Source organism: Empidonax traillii, unplaced genomic scaffold (assembly GCF_003031625.1).
Source record: "Empidonax traillii isolate 1590-97213 ecotype Southwest subspecies unplaced genomic scaffold, ASM303162v1 scaffold1901:size54395, whole genome shotgun sequence".
NCBI classification, from domain to species: domain Eukaryota; kingdom Metazoa; phylum Chordata; class Aves; order Passeriformes; family Tyrannidae; genus Empidonax; species Empidonax traillii.
Genome location: NW_020957094.1, coordinates 3,075 through 23,080, shown reverse-complemented (window position 1 = coordinate 23,080; position 20,006 = coordinate 3,075). Strand labels below are relative to the sequence as shown.

The 20,006-nt window shown below is 62.8% G+C and overlaps 4 protein-coding genes and 1 non-coding gene across 6 annotated transcripts in view; 2 read left to right on the top strand and 3 right to left on the bottom strand.

Annotated features, from left to right (window-relative positions):
* Nucleotides 1–754: 754 nt before the first annotated feature.
* Nucleotides 755–7,390, bottom strand: TNPO2 (transportin 2). Its single transcript, XM_027908978.1, has 23 exons — nucleotides 7,208–7,390; nucleotides 6,702–6,777; nucleotides 6,022–6,171; nucleotides 5,842–5,948; nucleotides 5,632–5,765; nucleotides 5,268–5,349; nucleotides 5,067–5,189; nucleotides 4,805–4,923; nucleotides 4,643–4,703; nucleotides 4,203–4,371; nucleotides 3,974–4,126; nucleotides 3,672–3,897; nucleotides 3,209–3,380; nucleotides 2,929–3,015; nucleotides 2,559–2,666; nucleotides 2,313–2,471; nucleotides 2,146–2,233; nucleotides 1,963–2,061; nucleotides 1,758–1,853; nucleotides 1,547–1,622; nucleotides 1,362–1,461; nucleotides 970–1,044; nucleotides 755–878 (listed from the first exon to the last, which is right to left on the bottom strand). The coding sequence occupies exons 1-23, from the start codon at nucleotides 7,304–7,306 to the stop codon at nucleotides 771–773; spliced, it is 2,667 nt and encodes an 888-aa protein (XP_027764779.1). The 5' UTR covers nucleotides 7,307–7,390; the 3' UTR covers nucleotides 755–770.
* On the bottom strand, nucleotides 4,457–4,522 carry LOC114071225. The gene has a single exon (XR_003574012.1). It is a non-coding gene; the product is annotated as a small nucleolar RNA SNORD41 (small nucleolar RNA).
* A 2,653-nt stretch (nucleotides 7,391–10,043) lies between the features above and the next one.
* On the bottom strand, nucleotides 10,044–11,365 carry TRIR (telomerase RNA component interacting RNase). Its single transcript, XM_027908976.1, has 3 exons — nucleotides 11,066–11,365; nucleotides 10,683–10,760; nucleotides 10,044–10,202 (listed from the first exon to the last, which is right to left on the bottom strand). The coding sequence occupies exons 1-3, from the start codon at nucleotides 11,348–11,350 to the stop codon at nucleotides 10,095–10,097; spliced, it is 471 nt and encodes a 156-aa protein (XP_027764777.1). The 5' UTR covers nucleotides 11,351–11,365; the 3' UTR covers nucleotides 10,044–10,094.
* A 210-nt stretch (nucleotides 11,366–11,575) lies between these two features.
* ASNA1 (arsA arsenite transporter, ATP-binding, homolog 1 (bacterial)) lies at nucleotides 11,576–16,074 on the top strand. 2 transcript variants are annotated; one of them, XM_027908975.1, is made up of 8 exons: nucleotides 11,576–11,764; nucleotides 12,411–12,558; nucleotides 12,835–12,983; nucleotides 13,127–13,277; nucleotides 13,691–13,798; nucleotides 14,797–14,994; nucleotides 15,440–15,584; nucleotides 16,052–16,074. In XM_027908975.1, the coding sequence occupies exons 1-7, from the start codon at nucleotides 11,577–11,579 to the stop codon at nucleotides 15,569–15,571; spliced, it is 1,074 nt and encodes a 357-aa protein (XP_027764776.1). In that variant the 5' UTR covers nucleotide 11,576; the 3' UTR covers nucleotides 15,572–15,584; nucleotides 16,052–16,074. The 2 variants fall into 2 exon arrangements, with proteins under 2 accessions (XP_027764776.1, XP_027764775.1); XM_027908974.1 differs by lacking the exon at nucleotides 16,052–16,074 and having other exon boundaries at nucleotides 15,440–15,603.
* A 1,721-nt stretch (nucleotides 16,075–17,795) lies between these two features.
* Nucleotides 17,796–20,006, top strand: part of BEST2 (bestrophin 2) — a 4,942-nt gene continuing 2,731 nt past the window's right edge. The window contains 4 exon segments of the mRNA XM_027908981.1: nucleotides 17,796–17,947; nucleotides 18,420–18,514; nucleotides 18,845–19,078; nucleotides 19,681–19,835. Coding sequence (XP_027764782.1) covers nucleotides 17,796–17,947; nucleotides 18,420–18,514; nucleotides 18,845–19,078; nucleotides 19,681–19,835 — 636 coding nt within the window.

Here is a 20,006-nt window from a genome sequence, read left to right as displayed (position 1 = left end):
CCCCCCCCCCCCCGGATTTTGGGACCCTTCAGCCCCAATTTGTGACCCTCCCAAGGGCTTTTGGGGCCCCCTCCCACCAGGGAAACTGGGACCCCCCTTTTTGGACCCTTCAGCCCTGATTTTTGACCCTCCCAAGAGTTTTGGGCCCTCCCCAAGGTTTGGGGTACCCCCCCCGGGTTTTGGCCTCCTCTCCCCAAGGTTTTGGGGGGTCCCCCCCAGAATTCTGGGACCCTTCGGCCCCGATTTTTGTTTTCCCTGCAGGGTTATGGGTCCCCCCCAAGGAAACAGGGACCCCCCCCCTTTTTGGACCTTCCCTAGGGTTTGGGGGTCCCCCCATGGTTTAGAGCCCCCTCAAGTTTTAGGGGCCCTCCCTGGGTTTTGGGACCCCTTATCCCCGATTTTTGACCCTCCCAAGGGTTTAAGGGTCCCTCCCGAGGTTTTAGGGCTCCCACCCGCCGCGGGCCCCCCCAACCCCTGCGGCCCCACCCGCAGCCCCCCCTCCCTTTATCCTCCCCTGGGGGGGGTCAAACCACTCTCAGAACCCCCCCCGGACCCTCCCCGGGGGCTGTGGTGGGGGGGGACCCCACTCCCGCCCCCCCCTGGGGTCCCTCGGCCGTGTCCCCTTGGGGGTCCTGGTGCCGACCTGAGGGAGGAGAGCAGAGATTGGGGGGTGGGGGTCTGCACACCCCAGGGGGGTTGTGGCTGTGCCTCCCCCATTTTTGAGAATGCTGGGCCCCCTCACACACCTGCTTAAGGGGTCTCCCCCTGGCTCAGACCCCATAAAACGCTGCCAGTCGGTCCTTGAGAAGGGGGGGGAACTGCTCCGAAAACTGCTGCCAGTTCTCCTCACCCACCTGGGCCTTGAAGCCATGCAGGATCTTCGAGGGGGTGTTACAAATAAAGATAAGAGCCCTGCTGAACCCCCCCAAAATGGAGGGGTCCTCAGATCCCGCCCTGGGCCGCGGATACCTTGTAAAACATGTCCCTCAGGTCATCCTTAGGGCTCACCCAGGATGCGACAGCATCGCAGAAGAAGATGAAATCCTGGGGGGTGGGGAATTTGGGAGGGTGGGGCAGCAAAATGGGGACAAATTAAAGGGTGACACACACACCAACGGTAGGGTGAAGTGGGGAGACACAGAAGCCCCTTCCTCCCCTCTGGCCCCCTCTTTCCCCCCCAAGTTTTGGCTGGAGCCAAGGGGACCTTGCAAAAATCACCCCATCAAAAGGGTTTGGGTTCCTGCTCACCCCCAGCTCAGGGGGAGCCCCCAGCCCCCCTGTGCTCTCCAGGGCCTCCCAGATGAGGCACCCACCACTCAAAACACCTCTGGGGACCACCCAAGGCCCCGAGGATCCCTCACCTGCACAACCCCCCCGGGGTTCACCCCGATCATGACACAGATCCCCCGGAAAGCCGAGTCCTTCTCCTCGTTGTCGCGAATGTTCCGGAGCGAAGTGCACCTTATGGGGGAAAACTGAGGTTCAGCACCTCCCACCCTGAAATTCTGGGGGGCGTTAGGGACCCCTAAAAGCCCCCCAAACTCACCAAGGCCGGATAAACTGCTGCAGCATCGGGGCCACCTCCTGAGGGCACACAAAGCCAAGGCGCCCGATGGTGATGGCTGGGGGGAGAGATCGAGGATTTAGGAGGGCTCGAGGATTTTAGGGGAGAGTTTCAGAGGGCTTGAGGATTTTGGGGGAGAGTCCTTAGCACCCAATAGGTTGGGGGGGTCCCTCTGTGCTCCCCCAGCCCTCACCCGTGTTCTCCAGGAGGGTTTTGGGGGTGTTGGGGCGGTTGATGATCTCCACGAGGTTGGTGAGGACCATCTGCACGTAGGGTTGCATTTCTGCTCCTGGGTGGGAAAAGCAAGGGGGGGTGGTCAGGTGAGGTTTGGGGGGGGCTGGGGGAGGTTCAGGTTAGTTTTGGGGGGGGGTCTCAGATGGGTTTTTGGTGGGTCTCACCCATCTGCATGCAGATCTCCCCAATGGCCCAGGTCGCGTTGTTGCAGACGGAGATGAACTCAGGGTTCAGGTTGGTGCCGAGGATAGGCATGAATTCAGCTGGGGAGGGGGACACAGGTGAGCCCAGAAACCCCTCCCTCAGCTTTGGAGGTGTCTCCCCCCTTGAGGACGCCCAGAACCCACCGATACAGGGCTTGACATGCACAAAACAGGCCTTGGTGAGGTCGCCCAGGAGGGCGAAGGAGCTTTGCCGCACCTCGGGCATCGTGTCCTGTGGGGACAAGGGGAGTTTGGGGGGGGTCCTGGTGCCCCCCAGAGGCATTTGGGGGTCGTGGGGGGTCCCCCCTCACCTGCATGCACTGGAAAAGCAGCGTCATGATGTTGGAACGGGCCACCAGCTGCTCCACGTGGCCACCGAGCCCCTCGGCAAGGCCACTCAACAGGTCCAGGGCCACGATCATAAAATCCTTGTCGGGGGCTTCGTATTGCTCAGGGTGCTGGTTGTACATCTAGGGTGGGCAAGGAGGGGTCGGCACCACAGGGTGAACACCAGCACCCCCTTGGGGGTCCCCAAAATGCCACTAGAGGGGGCTCACCATGGCCTGGGCGAGGGTTTTCTGAACCAGGGTGACGCAGCGCTGGTACACGGGCTCGCAGTAGGGCAGAAACCCACTCTGCAGGGCCGTGGCCACGGAGGACAGGCACTGGGGGGACACCATGAAACAGGTCAGGCAGCCCCCCCACCCAAAACAAGGTGTGTATGTCCCTCGACTTGGGGGATCCCCCCAGTTTTGGCTGGAGCCAAAGAAACCCCCCAAAGGGAGGTTCCAGTCCCTGTTCCCTCCCAGCTCAGGGGCAGACCCCATCCCCCCCGCTCTCCACATCCCCCCAAAACGAGGTACCCCCTCCTCCTCAAAACAGCCCTGGGGACCCTCCAGACCCCAAGGTTCCCCCCCCCAAACACACCTCCAGCAGTGGGAAAAGGTCCTTGTCTTCGTCCTTGAGCTCGTTCCACTTCTGGATGAGTGGTGGCATCAGCTTCTGGATGTACTCCTGAGGCCAGGGAGGGTCACATGAATGGGGGGACACCCAGGGGGACATATGGGGGGATGTGGGGGGAAGGCCCCCCCCAGCCCTGAGACCCTCAGAGCAAAGAGATCCACACCGGGAGTTCGGGATTCGAATGTCACGTCATCACTGGGAACGGGCTGGGGGTTTGGAGGGCACCGGGAGCCCTGAGACCCACCGGCTGGTTGAGGTGGTGGCCCACAGAGTCAGCCAAGGTGCCGATGGCGTCGTAGAGGATGAGCAGGTTCTTGTGCTGGTACTTCCCAAAGGCGAAGACCAGCGTGTCCAGGATGAAGCTCAGGTATGGCACCAGCTCTGTGCAGGCCTCCTCCTCCAGAGTGGCAAACGCACTGGGGGACCCCAAAAAGGGGTCAGGGAGCCCCCAAACACCCCTCAGGAACCCCAGAACCGGGGGAACCCCCCCACCCCGGGTCAGACAGTACGAATCTCGCCGTCGTCACGGGAGTCGGTGACGGAGATGTCATCATCCTCCGGGGTCCAAACCCACCCATGCCTGGGCCCAAATCACCCCCAGGCCCCCCAGTCTCACCTGTCACCCCACCTGCCCTCTTCCCTGCCACACCCCGTGTTCGTCCCCGGTGCCCCCCAAGGCTCCGCTGTCCCAGTCCCCCCAGTCTCACCTGCAGGCCGCCTCCTGCACCCGTTTGTTGCTGTCAAGGATACGCTGGAGCAGCTCTGTCATGAGCGGCTTCAGGTAGAGCTCGGGGGGCTGTGCGACCACCCAGTGGGCGTAACGGCTCAGGGTCCAGCAGGCGATGGAGCGAACCAGGGCCTTCCTGTCCGCCAGGCACCGGATCAGGTGCGGCACCAGCTCGGGCAGGTACGGCACCATGCCCTGCATGCAGCCTGGGGGGACAGGGTGGGTCAGAGACACCCCCAGTAAGTACCCAGGCTCCCCACAGGTATCATTTTGGGGGGTCACCTTCAGCGATGGCCCCCAGGACCAGGATTCCTGACTCCTTGACCACCCACTCCAGGTGGAACAGCAGCTCCTTGAGCAACGGCAGCAGGTGGGGCAGCAGCTCCTCCCGGAACACATTGGCCAGAACGTCCAGGGCGGCGGCCGAGCACTTACCTGGGCACGGGTGAGGGGATTAATCACCCCCCTGGACCCTCACAGACCCCCCAAGCACTTGCCCAGCCCCCCTTACGCAGGTTCCAGTCTGACAGGGTCTCGTCATCGTCCTCATCATCGCCATCCCCGTCGCCATCCCCGCCCCGCTGCTCCTCGTGTGCCAACGTCACCGTGCGGGACTTGTGGAACCGCGGCTTGATGTCCTGCTCACTGTCCGGGACAGCCTCATCCTCCTCCACATCCCCCTGGGGGGGGTATCACAACGCGACGTCGTCGTATCGCAACGTGACATCGTTTGTCGCGACACGGGGCCCCCCGGGGCCCCCACCCCCGGATCAGACAGTACGAACACAACACCCATCACAGGGCTCAGTCCAGGAATGTCATCACCTCCAGGAGCTGAGGGCCTCCCAATGACACCAGTACGGCTCCCAGGAATTCCAGTGCCCCCTCCCAGTCCTCCCAGTTACACCAATACAGCCCTCAGTGACACCAGTGCTCCCTCTCAGTGCCCACCTTGAGCAGGATGATGTCGATCTCTGAGTATCTCATCCCATGCACCAGGATTGGGATCAGCCTGGGTAGAGCATGGGAGGGTCAGGCAGGGCTTGGGGGAGATTTGGGGGGTTTCTGGGATGTCTTTGAGGCATCTCAGGGTATGTTTTTCAGGTCACTTACTGCACCAGGTGTGCTGTCAGCACGTCCTTGCAGATGGGCTGCTCTGCCAGCGTCAGCCAGAACTCACAGGCCTCCAGGGCTACATTCTCGTCACTGTCCTGGGTCCTCTGCAGCATGTACTGTGGGGTGGAGAGGGGCAGGTGAGACCCCCCCCGGGGCACAGGGTCCCCCCACCTGCCCCCCAAACCATTCCTCTCAAACAACCTTCACATCCTCCTAAATTATCCCTCCCTTTGCACCCCAAACCCACCCAAGCCCTCACCTGGATGATGCTGTACATGTGGGGCAGCAGGCGGTCGATCCTCACCTCCAGCAGCATCACTAGCGCCCGACACACGTTCTTCCTCACCTCGGGATCCTCATCCACAGCCAGGGCAAATAGGTGCTGGGGGGATCGGGGGCCACAGGTGAGCTCCCCTGGCCGCCCCCAGAGCCCCACGATCGCCCCCTGGCCCCTCCTGACCTCAATGAAGGTGTCGATGTTCTCCATCAGCGCCTGCGCCCGGTCCATGATGAACTGGTTCACACAGGCGATGGCGTGAGACCTGCACAGGGGGATTTGGGGGCATTATGGGGGTTGGAGGTGGCACCTGGACACCCCCAAACTCACGTGAATCCCCCAAACACTCCTGAACACCCCTGAACTCAGCTGCTCCCCCTCAAAACGCCCCAAACCCAGCTGAACTCTCAGTGCTGAATTTGGGGGAGACACATGGAGCGACACTGGGGTACAAGTGCCTTCCCTGCAGCTGATTTTAGAGCTACAGTGCCTGAAAAACTGGAAACCGCCCACACCTGATCACAGAGTCCCACCTGTCCCCCTGTACCTGATCTTGGGGCTGCAGTGCTTGAAGAACTGCAGGAATTTCGGGATCATGACATTAAGGGGCCTGTTCAGGGCGTCACTGTCCAGCAACTCTGAGGAATCCTCGCAAATCTTCTGCAGGGCCCCAAAAGCCCCCTGGGCACAGCAAATCAGGGAAGGGGGTGTCAGCCCCTGCCATGCCCACCCAGGTGCCCCCAGGTGCCCCCCACACCTCGCAGGTGTTGTAATCCTCAGAGTTGAGAAGGTTGCAGAGCTGAGGCAGCAGCTCTGGCCACATCTGTAGCTCCCCTTTGGAGGCGATGGTGGTGATCAAGATGCCTGAAAAACAGAGAAAGGTAAATTTTTTTGGGGGGGTGGGGATTCCCTGGGGGTCTCCTGGCCCCCTACTCACCGATGGTGGCCCGGATGAGGGAGGAGTTGTCGCCCAGGTGGTTCAGACACTCCTGTTTGATGAACTCGGCCACAGGTGGCGGGAAGCTCTGGAAATGTGCCTTCACATTGTTCTTCAGGATGAGGCCGCTCAGGGAGCGCGTGGGCTCGTCTAGGGGGGGCGAAAGGGGACTTGGGGGCACCGTGGGGGTAAAGCCCACCCTGGTGCCACCCAGAGGGCTCCAATAGCCCCCAAATATCTGTGTCAGCCCCCCCAAACAGCTCCAATGGTATCAAAATACAACTATCACCCTTTAAATAGTCCCTGCCATCCCCCAAATACCTCTGACACCTCTGAAGTGACTCATCTGGGGGGGGGGTGGGGAGTCACGTGGGGGCCATAGACCACAAATCCCAAGCTGGTACTATCCAAAAGGCTCCAATATCCCCTAAATGGCTCTGATGGCCCCCAAATGGCTTGTCCTGGCAGGGCAAATACAAAGGTTTGGAGGCGCCGGGAGACAGGGGCCACAGGGACTAAATTCACACCCCCCCCCGTGCCCCCCAAACGGCTCCGATGGCCCCCAAATGGATTTGCCCTCCCCTCCCCCAATACCCATCACCCTCTCCAGGACCCCCTGTCCCCTTAGACACCCCCAATCACCTCTGCCCCACCCCCAGACACTCCCCCAGCCTTCCCACCTTCGGACTTGAGGCGCGTGAGGACGAAAATCAGGTAATTGTTGAAATCGGGGAACTGGTTGAGCTGCTTCAGTTTCTGGGGAGGTGTTAAGGAGACATTTTGGCAGGAATAGGGGAGACACTAGGACCTAGCGGGATGGGACAGGACTTCTGGGGGGGAGTCAGGAGGGAGGAAGGGGTACAGGAACAGGACACAGGGCTGGAGAGGCTTCGCAGGGGGGTGGCTCACAGGAACAAGGAGAGGGACATGGAAACCGTGACAAGGATGGGGGTTCATAAGGGGGACGGGACACAGGAATGAAGGGACAATAATGGGGAGAGGGACAGGGGCGTTACAGACATAGGGAGACATACCAAGTGATAACAGCAAAGGCAAAGAGCACATAGGGACAGAGTTGGGGGGGGAAGAAGGGACCCCCATCCACCTCCCCCCCACCCATCTGGGAGGTCACATCTTCCCTCCCCGGTGGTCCTAGAGCCCCCCAGACGCCCCCAGGAGAGGATACATCCTGCACCACGCGCTGTGTTGCCGTGTTGGGCGACTGCGAGTCCTTGAGCAGCTGCAGGACCTGCTGCAGCCCCTGCTCGTCCGGCTGCCAGTCCATGGCCGGCCCGGGGGGTGCTCCTCGAGGGTCTTGGGGGGGTCTCGGGGGTGTCCTCGGGGGTCCCGGAGGCAGCAAACGGGGAAGGGGTGCAGTCCTTGAATCACTAGGGGGAGAGGGGAGTGGAGCTAGGGACAAGGGGGGTCCTGGAGCTACCCGCGATGGACTCGGTATCGGGGGAGCGGGGAAGGGGCTGTGGGGACCCCCCAAAGAGAAGGAGGGAGCGGGGGAGGGGCCCGCGGGCCGCGCACGTGGGACCGGGAATGGCGGGAGGAAACGGGAGGGGGGGAGCGGGGGTGTCCCCCCCTAGTGTTCTCTCGGGCTAAACCCACCCCTCACTCTCTCCATCTCGCTGCCCCCACCGGGACCCCAATTCTGCCCTCGAATCCCCGATCCCCTGCGGGATTCCCCATAACCCCCACCCCCAGCTCCTCACTGCCCCCGAGCCCCCTTTTCAACCTCCTCGAGATCCCCCACTGCCTCCCCCGGGACCCCGATTCCCCCCTCGTCTTCTTTTTCTGCTCCTCGAAACCCTCCAATTCTTCCCCCGAACCCCCTTCTCACCGCTTTCAAGAGCCCCAAGCCTCGCCAGGACCCACAGTTCCCCATCCCAATTCCCCTCCCTTTCCCAGGACCCCGAATCTACCTCCGAACCCCCTTTTCACCCCCTCTAGAGACCTTCATCCCCCGCCAGGATTCCCGATCCGCCCCAGGGACGCCCCATTCGTCCCCAGGCCCCTCGCGCCATTTCCCGCCGCTCCCACACTGCTGGTACCTGCTCGAGGGGGGGCCCGGTGCCCGGGGGGCCCAGGGGGGGTCTCGGTGCCGGGGGTGGGTTGTCGGAGCGCGGCCGGGGGGGGGTCTCGGCGCTGCCCCCCGTGACCCCCGCGGGCCACCGTCCGCGTCACGTGCGCCAGGGGCGAGGCCAGGCCAGGAAGGGGCGAGGCCAAATTGAGGAACGGGCGGAGTCAAAGAGCGCGTGCGCAGAGTTCTCGAGACTGAGGATGAACTACAAGTCCCGGCGTGCAGCGCGCGCGAGACAGAGCATTGCCGGGGAAACGGGGGAAGACGGACCCCCTCTGCCCCCCACCACCCCCGCGAGCGGCGACGGGTGGGGGGACCTCAGGGAACCAACCGGGAAGGATTCAGAGGGGACTGGGAGGGGAGGCAGGGGGAACTGGAAGTTAGGGAGAATTAGGAGTAACTGGGAGGATTCGGGGGGGATTGGGTTCAGGGAAACTGGGGTGACTAGGATAGGGTTCGTAGGGAACTGGAGGCCTGGGACTGGAATTGGGAAGGCGGTCAGGGGGCTCTGAGAGAGGGAACTGGCCGTGCCTGACCTTTTCCTCCCCCCACCCCTTAAATTTTACTGGGGTTAAAAAGGGCAAACCCGGTGAAAATTCAGCACTTGGGGGAAGGTGGCAAATCTCAGGAGCCCTGCAAAAGCAAGATGCCCCTCTGTAGGAGCAGCCAGACAGAGAACACCAGCCACCCAGATGATAAAAAGAAAAAGAAACTACTAAAGTAAAAACATTGTGATCCTGAGTGAGCCAGAGCAGAGATCAGTGCTCATGAAAAGAATTCCCGAGTCAGGCCGGAAAAGCCCCCGAGGCAGGATTATTCCTTGGGGCCGAAGGAGCTGCGGGGGGCATGAGCAGGGAGGGGCCTGGCTTGAGAGCTGGGCCCACTGTTCTGTGGATATTGAGGTCATAAAGTTATGAATCAGTGCTACCTGGGCAAAGCCTCTCTCCTCTCCCCTCCCCAAATCCCAGGAGCCCTCAAAAACTGCCTGCCCCCCCAAACAAGAGTGGAGCCCCTTCCTCAAATCCCAGAAGATCCTCAAAAACGTCTCAGCACCTCTGAAACCTCCGAGTTCTTTAATTCTGCGCCGCTCCCCCCCCCGCCCCAAAATCCCCAATTTGCCCCCAAAATGCAGCAGGGGGGGAGGGAGTGGGTGGAGGGGGATGGGCAGCACCAAGGCCGCCCCCAGACTCAAGTCCAGGTTTGGGGGGAGGAGGTGGCCCTGGAGGGTGGAAGGGGGATGTAGAAAAGAGGCAGGGCCAGTGCCTCCCCCCCTTAAATAGGTGTTTGAGGAGGCCAAAGGTAGAACCCCCCACCCTGGACAAGTATTTGGGGGGTCCCTAGAGCCCCCCAAGTCAGCTTTTGGGGGTAGGGGGGGCCAGTGCTATTTGACCACTTTTTTGGAGACAGGACTCCCCTCACCCAGGTAATTTTGGAGAGCATGGTGGTGCTATCTGACCAGGGATTTTTGTGGATCCCAGGACCCCCCTGGTAGGTCTTTGGAAGAGGGGTGGAGGGTGGGGTGGCACTATGTGACCAGGTATTGTGGGGGTCTGAACCTCCCCAGGAAGCTTTTTTGGGGGCTGGGACCACCTCAGAGCAGTTTTTGGGGTGGAGGACCAATGTTATTTGACCGGTTTTCTAGGGGTCTGGGACCTCCCCTCACTCAGGTTTTTTGGGGGGTGGTCTGGCGCTATGTCACCATTTGTCTTGGAGTCCCAGGATCCCCCACCCCTAGGCAGGTTATTTGGAGGGGAGAGGGGGCAGCGCTATTTGACCAGGGATTCGGGGGGTTCCAGGACTCCTGATTCCCCTGGGCAGGTTTTTTTTTTTAGAGGGGTAGACACCAGTGCTATTTGACCAGTTTTCTGGGGGTCACAGGACATTCCCCTGGGAAGATTTGTTTGGGGAGGAGCTGGTGCTATTTGACCATTTTTTGGGGAGTGCCAGGCCCCCCCCACCCCGGGGTGATTTTGGGGGGGGGCCGGCGCTATTTGACCAGGGGCCGTGTCTTGTCGTCGTCGCTGCACTGGTGGGCTTTGTACTTCTGCACCTCCGCCAGGTACTTGGCCCAGGCGTCGCCTTTACTCGTCAGCACCTGCCCCAAAACCCCCCTCGGTCATCCCAAAAATCCAGGGGGGACATGGGCCCCCTGTCCCACCCCTTGGGGACCAATTTCTTCCCCCAGGACCCTCAATTTCCCCTTCACCCCGGGAGCCCCAATTCTCCCTCTAAAGAGAGCAAGTTTCACTCCAGGACCCCCCCAATTCCCTGCCAGCACCCCTCCTGGGACCCCCCATTCACTCCCCTGGCCCTCCCATCCCCACCCAGAACCCCCGAATTTCCCCCGGGACGCTCAATTCCCCTCCCCAGGATCCCCAATGGAACCATCTTTTACCCCCTTAGGGGACCCCCAACACATCCCTTACCTCCCTTGATCTTCCCAGTTCCCCTCCCAGGACCTCCAGTCCCCGTTCCCCCGCCCAGAAACCCTAATACACCTCCCCAAACCCCCTCAAGCTCCCCCCAGGACCCCCAGCCCCCCTCCAATCCCCCCCAGACCAGCCCCAGGACCCACCTCCTCGTCAGTCTTCTGTTTCTTGGCCACCACTCCTGTTTTCAGGGCCAGTTTGTTGCCCCCCCTCCGCCGCCCCACCTAGGGGTGGACATACCCACCCCGTCACCGAAACTGCGGGGGGACACAGGGACCCCCGGGGGGGGGCAGCATTGGACCCGGGGGGAGGGAAAACGGGGATCAAAACTGCCCTGAGAGCACCCAGAACGGGGTGGAAAAGGGACAGCGAGGGGGGACCGGGACCGAGGAGGACCCCGGGGACGGCACCGGGAAGACACCGAGGAGCCTCCGCGAGCACCTCCCGGGGACCCCCCGTCAGCGGCTCCTCGATCTCCTCGGGGCCGGTTTCCCCGGTGCCGTTACTCCCCGCGCCCCCTCTTCCTTACAAAGCCGAGCGCTCCGCCGCTCCTCTTCGCCCCGTCCCCCCCTCGCTGCGCGCCGGGCCCGCCGCTCCCGGTGGTGCCGCCGCCATCACCGGCCGCCGCCGCCGCCGCCTCGCGTTCGCGCTGCTGCTGCTCCTCCGCCTCCATCTTGCGCTTGAAGAGCTCCAGGAAGCTGCCGTCGTTGGCGAACACGTTGACGCCACCGCCAGGACCCGGCGGGGGCGGCGAAGGCGCCTCGGGGCCCTCCGCGGCCTCGGGGCCCTCCCGGTCCTCGCCGCGCGCCGCCATCTTGTCCCCCCCTCCGCCGCCGCCGCCACTGGCGCGCCACAGTGATGTCAGCGCGACCGGCGCGCGGTGATGGCGTCACGTTGCCGGGCAACGCGCGGAGCGCTCGGCGCTGCCCTCCGCCTTCCGCGAGGGATTGACGGTCGAGAAGACCAATGGATAAGAAAGAAAGGGTGGGCGGGGCGTGGTGGCAACCAACCAGCGCGCGGTGGGCGGTGCCGTGGGGAAGATGGCGGCGGCGGCGGCGGGAGGAGGAGGAGGAGGAGGAGGAGGGTGGGCGGCCGAGGGGCCCGAGGAGTTCGAGGACGCGCCCGACGTGGAGCCGCTGGAGCCGACCCTAGCGAATATCATCGAGCAGCGCAGCCTTAAGTGGATCTTTGTGGGCGGGAAGGGCGGAGTGGGGAAGACGACGTGCAGGTGAGGGGGGGGCGGGGAACGGTAACAAGGACGGGAACCGGGGGGAAACGGGATGGGGTGGGATAGGGGCGAACGGGACAGATCAGGGGATCGGGATGGACTGGGAGAGATCGGGACCGGGGAGCGTCAAGGGGATCGGGTCGAGGTAGTACCGGACAGCCCGCGAGGGAATCGGGATGGGCCGGGATGGGATGGGGCGGTTAGGACATATTGGGGAGGACTGGACAGAGTGGGGGGAATTGCGGTGGAGTGTGGAGGATTGGGACGGGGGAACAGGGAGAAATGGGGAATCGGGCAGACATAGAGGAATCAGGATGGCCTGGGGGGATTGGGTTGGGGTGGGGGGAACGGGAGATACCGGGGGAAACAGGACCCAGGGAGAGTGGTGGGGATTGGGACAGGGAGTGGGCAGGACCAGAAGGGGGAAGATGGGGACAATGGGGACCAGGAACGGGATGGGAGGGGGATATTGGGATGGGATGAGACAGGGAACTGGGCTTGGAGGTGATCAGAATGGATTGGGGGGATTGGGATGGACTGGGAGCAGCAGGACAGATTGGAGGAGACTGGGATAGGATGGGGGGCATCAGAACACAACCAGGGGGTCACACACACAGCCCCGCAAGCCTCCCGGTTCCTGTTCCAGCTGCAGCCTGGCTGTGCAGTTGTCCCGGGTCAGGGAGAGTGTCCTGATCATCTCTACCGACCCTGCTCACAACATCTCAGACGCCTTTGACCAGAAATTCTCCAAGGTGCCCACCAAAGTCAAGGGCTATGACAATCTCTTTGCCATGGTAGGTCCCCCATGGGGGGTTTAGGGGGTGTCGGGGGCGTTTTGAGGGGGGTGTAGGGTGTCCCTGGGCAGTGCTGACCGTCTCGTTCACGTGAGATCGACCCTAACGCAGAGGTGCGTGAGATGCCTGAGGGGTTTTGGGGAGGTGTCGGGGGAATTTTTGGGATGGTTTTTGGAAGGTTTTGTAGCAGATGTTTGGACTGTTTTGGGTGGGTTTCTGGATCAGTTTGAGAGGGTTTTGGGGGTCCCCGGGCATTGCTGATCCGCCTCTGAACAGGAGATCGACCCCAGCCTGGGGGTGGCCGAGCTGCCCGATGAGTTCTTTGAGGAGGACAACGTGCTGAGTATGGGCAAGAAGATGATGCAGGAAGCCATGAGCGCCTTCCCTGGCATCGATGAGGCCATGAGCTATGCCGAGGTCATGAGGTGAGGAGGTGGGGGGCTTTGGGGCAGTCCTGGCCTCACTAATTTGCCCCCCAGGGCTGAGGGGGGGTCCAGGCCCCCCTGGCTCCCCAGGAAGGGGCTGAGCAGGGGGGAGTCAGCTCTGCTGACCCCTCCCAACCCCCCAGACTGGTGAAGGGGATGAATTTCTCCGTGGTGGTCTTTGACACAGCCCCCACGGGGCACACCTTGCGGCTGCTCAACTTCCCCACCATCGTGGAGCGGGGACTGGGCCGGCTAATGCAGATCAAGAACCAGATCAGCCCCTTCATTTCCCAGGTGGGGGCCTGAGGGGGGTCCCAGGGGGTCTGGTCTCCCCAAGCTGAGGGGGTTGGGTTTTGGGGTACCGGGAGTGGGGGCTGGGCCGACTCACGCAGATCAAGAACCGGATCAGATCAGCCTCTTCATCTCCCAGTGGGGGCCTGAGGGGGGTCCCAAAGAGGTCTGGGGTCCTGCCCAGGTGAGGGGGTGGGTTTGAGGGTCTGGGGTGTCACCACCAGCCTGGGGGGAGGTATTGGGGTGTCACCAGCCTAGGGTGGAGTGGGGAGGTGTTAGGGGGTCTGGAGCTGTGGGGGTGAGTTTAGAATGTCTGGGGTCCCCCCCAACTGGGATGTGGGTCTGGCGTGTCTGGGGTCCCCCCAGCTGGAGGTGGGGGAGGTTGTGGGGGATCTCACAGCTGTGCCCTCCCCCAGATGTGTAACATGCTGGGGTTGGGGGACATGAACGCTGACCAATTGGCCTCCAAACTGGAGGAGACCCTGCCCGTGATCCGCTCCGTCAGCGAGCAGTTCAAGGACCCGGTGAGGCGGCGGGGGGGCTGGGCAGGGGGGCTTGGGGGGGTCCTGGGGGGTCTCAGGGGTTCCCAGGAGGGCACAGAGGGGCACAGTGGATCTAGGGGCGGTGGGATGCCAGGGAGGGAAGAAGGACAGTGCCCATGATCTGCTGTGTCAATGAGAGGTTCAAGGGCCTGGGTGGGGGGCTGGGGAGGGTCCTTGGGGGAAGCTGGGGGGGCTTGGGGGGGCCCAGGGGCTGCAGGGGAGTTGGGGGAATGGAATGCCAGGGAGGAGGGTGGGGACAGGGATGGGGACAGGGATGGGGACAGGCGAGTTGGGGCACATTCCTGAGGGCAATAAACCCCCCAAAGACAGGCAGGGACAGGAATGAGGACAAGGGACTCCCCAGGGCAGGGATGGGATGGGCTCAGGGACAACGACCCCTCGAGGCCGTGTGGGTGGCTGGGACCGCAGGGGGAACGTGAAGGTGAACGCTGCGTGTGTCCCCGTGTCTCTGAGTGCCATGTCAGTGTGTCCCCACGTTTCCATATCCCTTATTACTATGCGTGTCAGCGTGTCCCCGTGTCTCTGGGTGCTGTGTCACCATTTCAATGGGTTTCCATGTCACTGTGTCCTTGTCATCGGTGTCACTGTGTCACTATGTCCATGTGACCAATGCCATCCTGAGCCTGTGTCACTGCGTGCTTAGGTCACCCTGTTCTTCTGTCACTGTCTGTGTCCCCAGGAACAGACTCGGTGTTTGCATCACTGAGGTCTCGTTGCTGTGTCTGTCACTGAGCCTGTCCCTGTGCCCCCGTGTCACCTTGTCCCGTGTCCCCATGTCACGCTGTTGCTGTGTTCGTGACCCTGTCTCTGTCCCTGGCAGCAGTCATATTACTGTCCCTGTCGTCCCTTGTTCCTACGAGCAGGCCGCGTTTATCTGCGTGCGCATCGCCGAGTTCCCGTCCCTGTCTCTGTGTTACTGTCTGTGCATCGCTGTCCGTGTGTCACTGTCCCTATCCCAGGAACAGACCACCTTTATCTGCGTGTGCATCGCTGAGTTCCTGTCGCTGTACGAGACCGAGCGGCTGATCCAGGAACTGGCTAAATGCCGCATCGACACCCACAACATCGTGGTCAACCAGCTCGTGTTCCCCGACCCGCTGCGGCCGTGCCGCATGTGCGAGGCCCGGCACAAGATCCAGGCCAAGTACCTGGACCAGGTGATCTCCCCTGGGGGGGCAGGGGACAGGTAACCTCACCAGAGGCCAGGGGGACAAGTTTGGGGATCCCTTGGCACCCCTGGCCAAGTACCTGGACCAGGTAACCGTCACCTGCAGGCATGGAGGGTCTAGGGAGCCCAGATACCTGGGTCAGGAAGGGAGGAGGTGCTTGAGTGGGGACCTTGGGGTCTGGGACCCCCTTCAAGGTCCCGAGTGGATCAGAGGGGATTTGGCGGGCCAGAGAGGCCTTGCAGGGGGGGTCCCACTCTGACACCTCCTGCCTGATGGAGGGATGTGTTATGAGCATTTCCAGATGGTAAAGATGGAGAGGGGGTGGTTAGGGGGTTTTGGGGTCTGGAGGCATGGAGGGGGTCAGAGTGGGTTTAGGGCGGTCAGAGGGGGTTGGGGGGGTCCCTTTTGACCCCCCCATGTGCACAACCCACAGATGGAGGACCTGTACGAGGATTTCCACATCGTGAAGCTGCCGCTGCTGCCCCACGAGGTGCGGGGGGGAGACAAGGTCAACACCTTCAGCTCCCTCCTGCTGGACCCCTACCAGCCCCCCAGCCCCAAATAGCCCCCCCAGGCCCCCAAGGGGGGACCTCCAACCCTGAATAACCCCCACAGTCACCCGGGGGGGGGTCCAACCCAAAAGAATCTCTGTGGGGGCTTCTACCAACCCCCAAATAACACAGACACTTCTCTGAGGGGAGCCTCTATCACCCCCCCCAAACCCCCTGGGGGGACCCTACCAGTCCCCAGCCCCAAATAACGTCCCCAGACCCCCAAGGGGGCCCTCAAGCCAAAATAACCCTGCCCATCCCTAGAGGAGCCCAAATAGCCCCCTTTGGGGGGCCACTACTGGCTCCGCAGCCCCAAATAACCCCTTGTGACTCCCTGGGAGGGGGAGGCCTGAACCGTAAATAACTGCTCCACACTTTTGGGGGGAACCCAAAAGAAGCCCCTACACCCTGGGGGGACGCAAATAGCCCACCTCGACCCCTGGGGGAGCCTCTACCGACTCCAGCCCCAGATAGCCCCCCCAGACTTCTGGGGGCGCCCCCAACCCTAAATAACCCCTCCCCCACAGCCCTGTTGGGGCTTTACCAACCCCAAAAGATCCCCCCTGACACCCCGGCTGGGACAACAGTCCCTATTTATCTCCCCCAGGAGGGGCTGTGGGGCTCTGCCCTCCCCCCAAAACGCACCCCCGGGGACAGTGCTGTTCCCCTCCCTCCCCTCCCAACTTGGGGAGGGCAAAGGTGTGATACCCCCAGGGGAAATCATGTAAATAAATTTCAGAAACAAATTGCTTTTTGGGGGTTTCAGATGGGTTTTAGGGGGTGTGAATGGATTTGGGGTAATCTGGATCAATTTGGGGAGGAGCCAGGTGGATTTGAGGGGAGTCCATGTGGATTTGAAGGGTTTCTGGCTGGAATTTGGGGGGATCCTAGTGGATTTTGGGAGTCCAGGTGAATTCTGTGAGGACCCTGGTGGATTTGGGTGGGGAACTAGATGGATTTGGCCATTTCTGGGTGGTTTATGGAGAGTCCCTCTGGATTGTGGGGGGATGAGGTCCGGATGGATTTTGGGAGGTGACGTCAGCATCGCTGGCCATGCTCCCGGGGGACGTGGGGGACCCTCATTAGCACCGGATTAACGGGGTGGGGGGGCCCAGAGGGGGTCCCTGGGAGGATTTTTGTGGAGGAGGGGGCCAATTTTGGGTTCTCGGGAAGGATTTTGGGGTCCTGCGGGGGGGCAATTTGGGGTCCCGGGGGGTTTAATGGGACTCAGCAGCACTTTGGGGGATGAGGGGGTCCCCGTGACCGAATCCCCTTCCCTACCCCGTGTCCCCACGCCCTGCTGGGATCTGTCCCTGCGCCCCCAGCGCTGGCCCGAGGCCACGGGGACAGAGCCAGATCCGTGGGGGGGAGGGCCGGGAGGGGCCCCCCTCCCCAAAACACCCTCCCGGGCCTCAGTTTCCCCCCAGGGAGGGGCGGAGGGGGCTCAGGACTGGCCGGACCAGCACGGCCGCTCCCGGGGGGATTCTGGGCAGGACCCGGGGGCCGCCCCCCCTTCCCCGCGCCCCCCCCACTGGGACACGCGTGTCTTCCCCCCCCTCTTCCTGGGGACCCTCTCAGGGCTGGCCTGGCCCCCGCAGGATTTAAGGGCCAGGATCGGCCGGTGGCCCCAGACCGGCTGTGGCCACTCAGAGGTGAGGGCGGGGGACAGGGTGGAGGGAGCAGGGGGTGGGGGGAACGGGGGACAGGGAGTTCCCTGCCCGGCCTGGGGGGTGGCGGGGCCACATGGTGGGTCCCCAGGGCAGGGGAGCTCCCCTGGGTGTTGATTCAATGTCTCCTCTGTGGGTTTCGGTGTCCCCAGGGTCTCCTCCTTGGGTCTCCAACGCCCCCCAGGTATCCCCCCGAGGGTTTTTCATACCTCCCGGGTGTTCCCAAGGTATCCTAAGGTGATCCCAAGGTATCAACGTCCTTTCGGTGTCCCCGCAGGTGCCCCACTGTGTCCCCAAGGTGTTCCCTGCATCCCCAACACCCCCCAGGCGTCCCTTTTCCCGGCCCCTCGGGGCTGTGGCTGTTCCCTGGTGCCCCCAGATGCCCTCTGAGTGCCCGCCCCTGGTGTCCCCAACACCCCCAGGTGCCTCCTGTGTCCCCAGCTTCCCCCAAGTGTCCCCCTAAATCCTTTTCCCGCCCTCCCCCGGGGGGGGGGGCTGTCCCCAGGTGTGCCCAAGTGCCCACAGGTGCCCCTGCGGTGCCCCTTCTGTGCCTGCGCAGTGTTGGGTGACAATGACGGTGACATACACGTCCCGCGTGGCCACCGCGCGTTTCGGGGGGTTCTCGCAGCTGCTGCTGCTCTGGCGAGGGAGCATCTACAAACTCCTGTACCGGGAGCTGCTCCTCTTCCTCGGAGCCTACCTGGGACTCAGCCTTGCCTACAGGTAGGGAGGAAGTGGGGGGACACAGGGGGCATCGGGATAGGACACGTGGAGGGCACAGAGACATGGGACTTTGTATGGGGGGACATGAGAGGGACATGGGGGTGGGGACACAAGGGAGATGGGGGGGGATATGGGGGGACACGGAGGGGACAGAGGGGGACCTGGGTGGGGCATTGGGTTGGGACATATGGGAGCATAAGGACATGGGACTTTGTACTGTGGGACATGGGGGTACATGGGGAGGACGCGGGAAGGGTGGGGCCACCGGGAATGCGGTGGGGACAGGTGGGGGCGCAGGGAGAGCTTTGGGACCGGGGGTACGGGGACACGCGGGGACATCGGGGTGAGGCGCACGGGGGTCACAGGGACCTTGTGAGGGGGGACTCGGGCATCCCCGGGGGGTTTCCCGGCCGTTGGAGGAGTCCAGGGGGGTGACAGGGACAGGTAGTGGCCTACCCCCTTTCCCCCCAAGGTTCCTGCTCTCGGAGTCCCAGCGGAGGCTCTTCGAGAAGCTCGTCCTCTACTGCGACAAATCGGCCGATCTGATCCCTGTGTCCTTTGTGCTCGGTGAGAGACCCACCCCGGGGCCTCCCTGGAACCCTCTCTGGGACCCCCAAACCCCTCTGGGACCCCCAAACCCCTCTAGGACCCCCAAACCACCCCGGGACCCCAAACACCTCCCCCAGGCCACCAGTGTCCCCACAGATGCCCCAGTATGATCCCCGTGTCCTTTGTGCTCAGTGAGGGATGCCCCCCCTGGACCTCCCTGGGAACCCCAAACTCTCCCGTGAGTCCCAGACCCCCCCGGGAACCCCCCATTCTCCCCAGTGCCCCTTCCCAGTGCTCCCAATGACCCCTCCCGTTGCTCCCAGCACCCCCAGTAGTCCCAGTTTGCAGGGTTCTACGTGGCGCTGGTGCTGGAGCGTTGGTGGGGGCAGTTCCGGGCGGTGCCGGCCCCCGATGGGCTCATGGTGGCCGTGGCCGGGTCCGTCCACGGGGCCGACGCGCGGGGCCGGATCCTGCGCCGGACGCTGCTGCGCTACGGGGGCCTGGCGGCCCTGCTGGTGCTCAGGGCCGTCAGCACCCCCGTCTACAAGAGATTCCCCACCACCGACCACCTGGTGCAGGCCGGTGAGTGGATTACAGTGTCACTGTGTTGTCATTAGAGCATGTGACACAAGTACCGGGAGGGTCATGGGTCAGAGGGAGCAGTGGGAGGGTTGAGGGGACCCCAGCGAGGTGACATCAGGTCACTGTCACAGCCCTGTGTCCAAGCACTTCCCCACCACTGAGAAAAAGAGAGGAGAGAAAAAAAGTTCCTGCCAAGAGACATCATCACGGTTGATCAAGACTTGCGATGTCACCGCGATGTCATCGGTGGGGATGATGTCAGCACTGAGGTGGTGGGAGCAGTGGCGTGGTCGGAGGGACACTGTGGGGGTGACATCGTGGCATTGTCACACCACCGTGTCTGAGGGGCATTTCTGTGGTGACACGGCAGCTTTTGGGGTGATGTTGGGAGTGTCCCCAGGGCTCCTGACATGGGAGGAGTGATGCCAGCTCAAGGGCAGACGCGATGTCACCATTTTAGGGGTGACATTGGGATTTTGGTGATCTCCCCGGGGTTCCTGACGCGGGAGGAGTGGCAGTGGCTCCCCGGGTGGGGGCCGTTGCTGTTTTAGGGGGGATGTTGCTGTTTTGGGTGTGACATTGGGGTTTTGTGGCTCCCCCAGGGTTCCTGACGCGGGAGGAGCGGCGGCGGCTCGAGGGGCTGCGCTCTCCCTACAACAAGTTCTGGGTTCCCTGCGCCTGGTTCGCGGCGCTGGCAGGGCAGGCACGGCGCGAGGGGCGGGTGCGGGACGACTGCGCCCTAAAACTGCTCATGGAGGTACCCCGGGGACCCACAACCCCAATCCCTGAGTGCCCCCAAACCCTCCCCAGTACCCCCAGAACCCCCCCGGAGGCCCTGCAAACTCCCTGACACACCTCGAGACACTCCGATCCCCCTAAACCTCCCTGACTGCCCCCTGAAACCTCCAAACCCCCTGATTGACCCCAG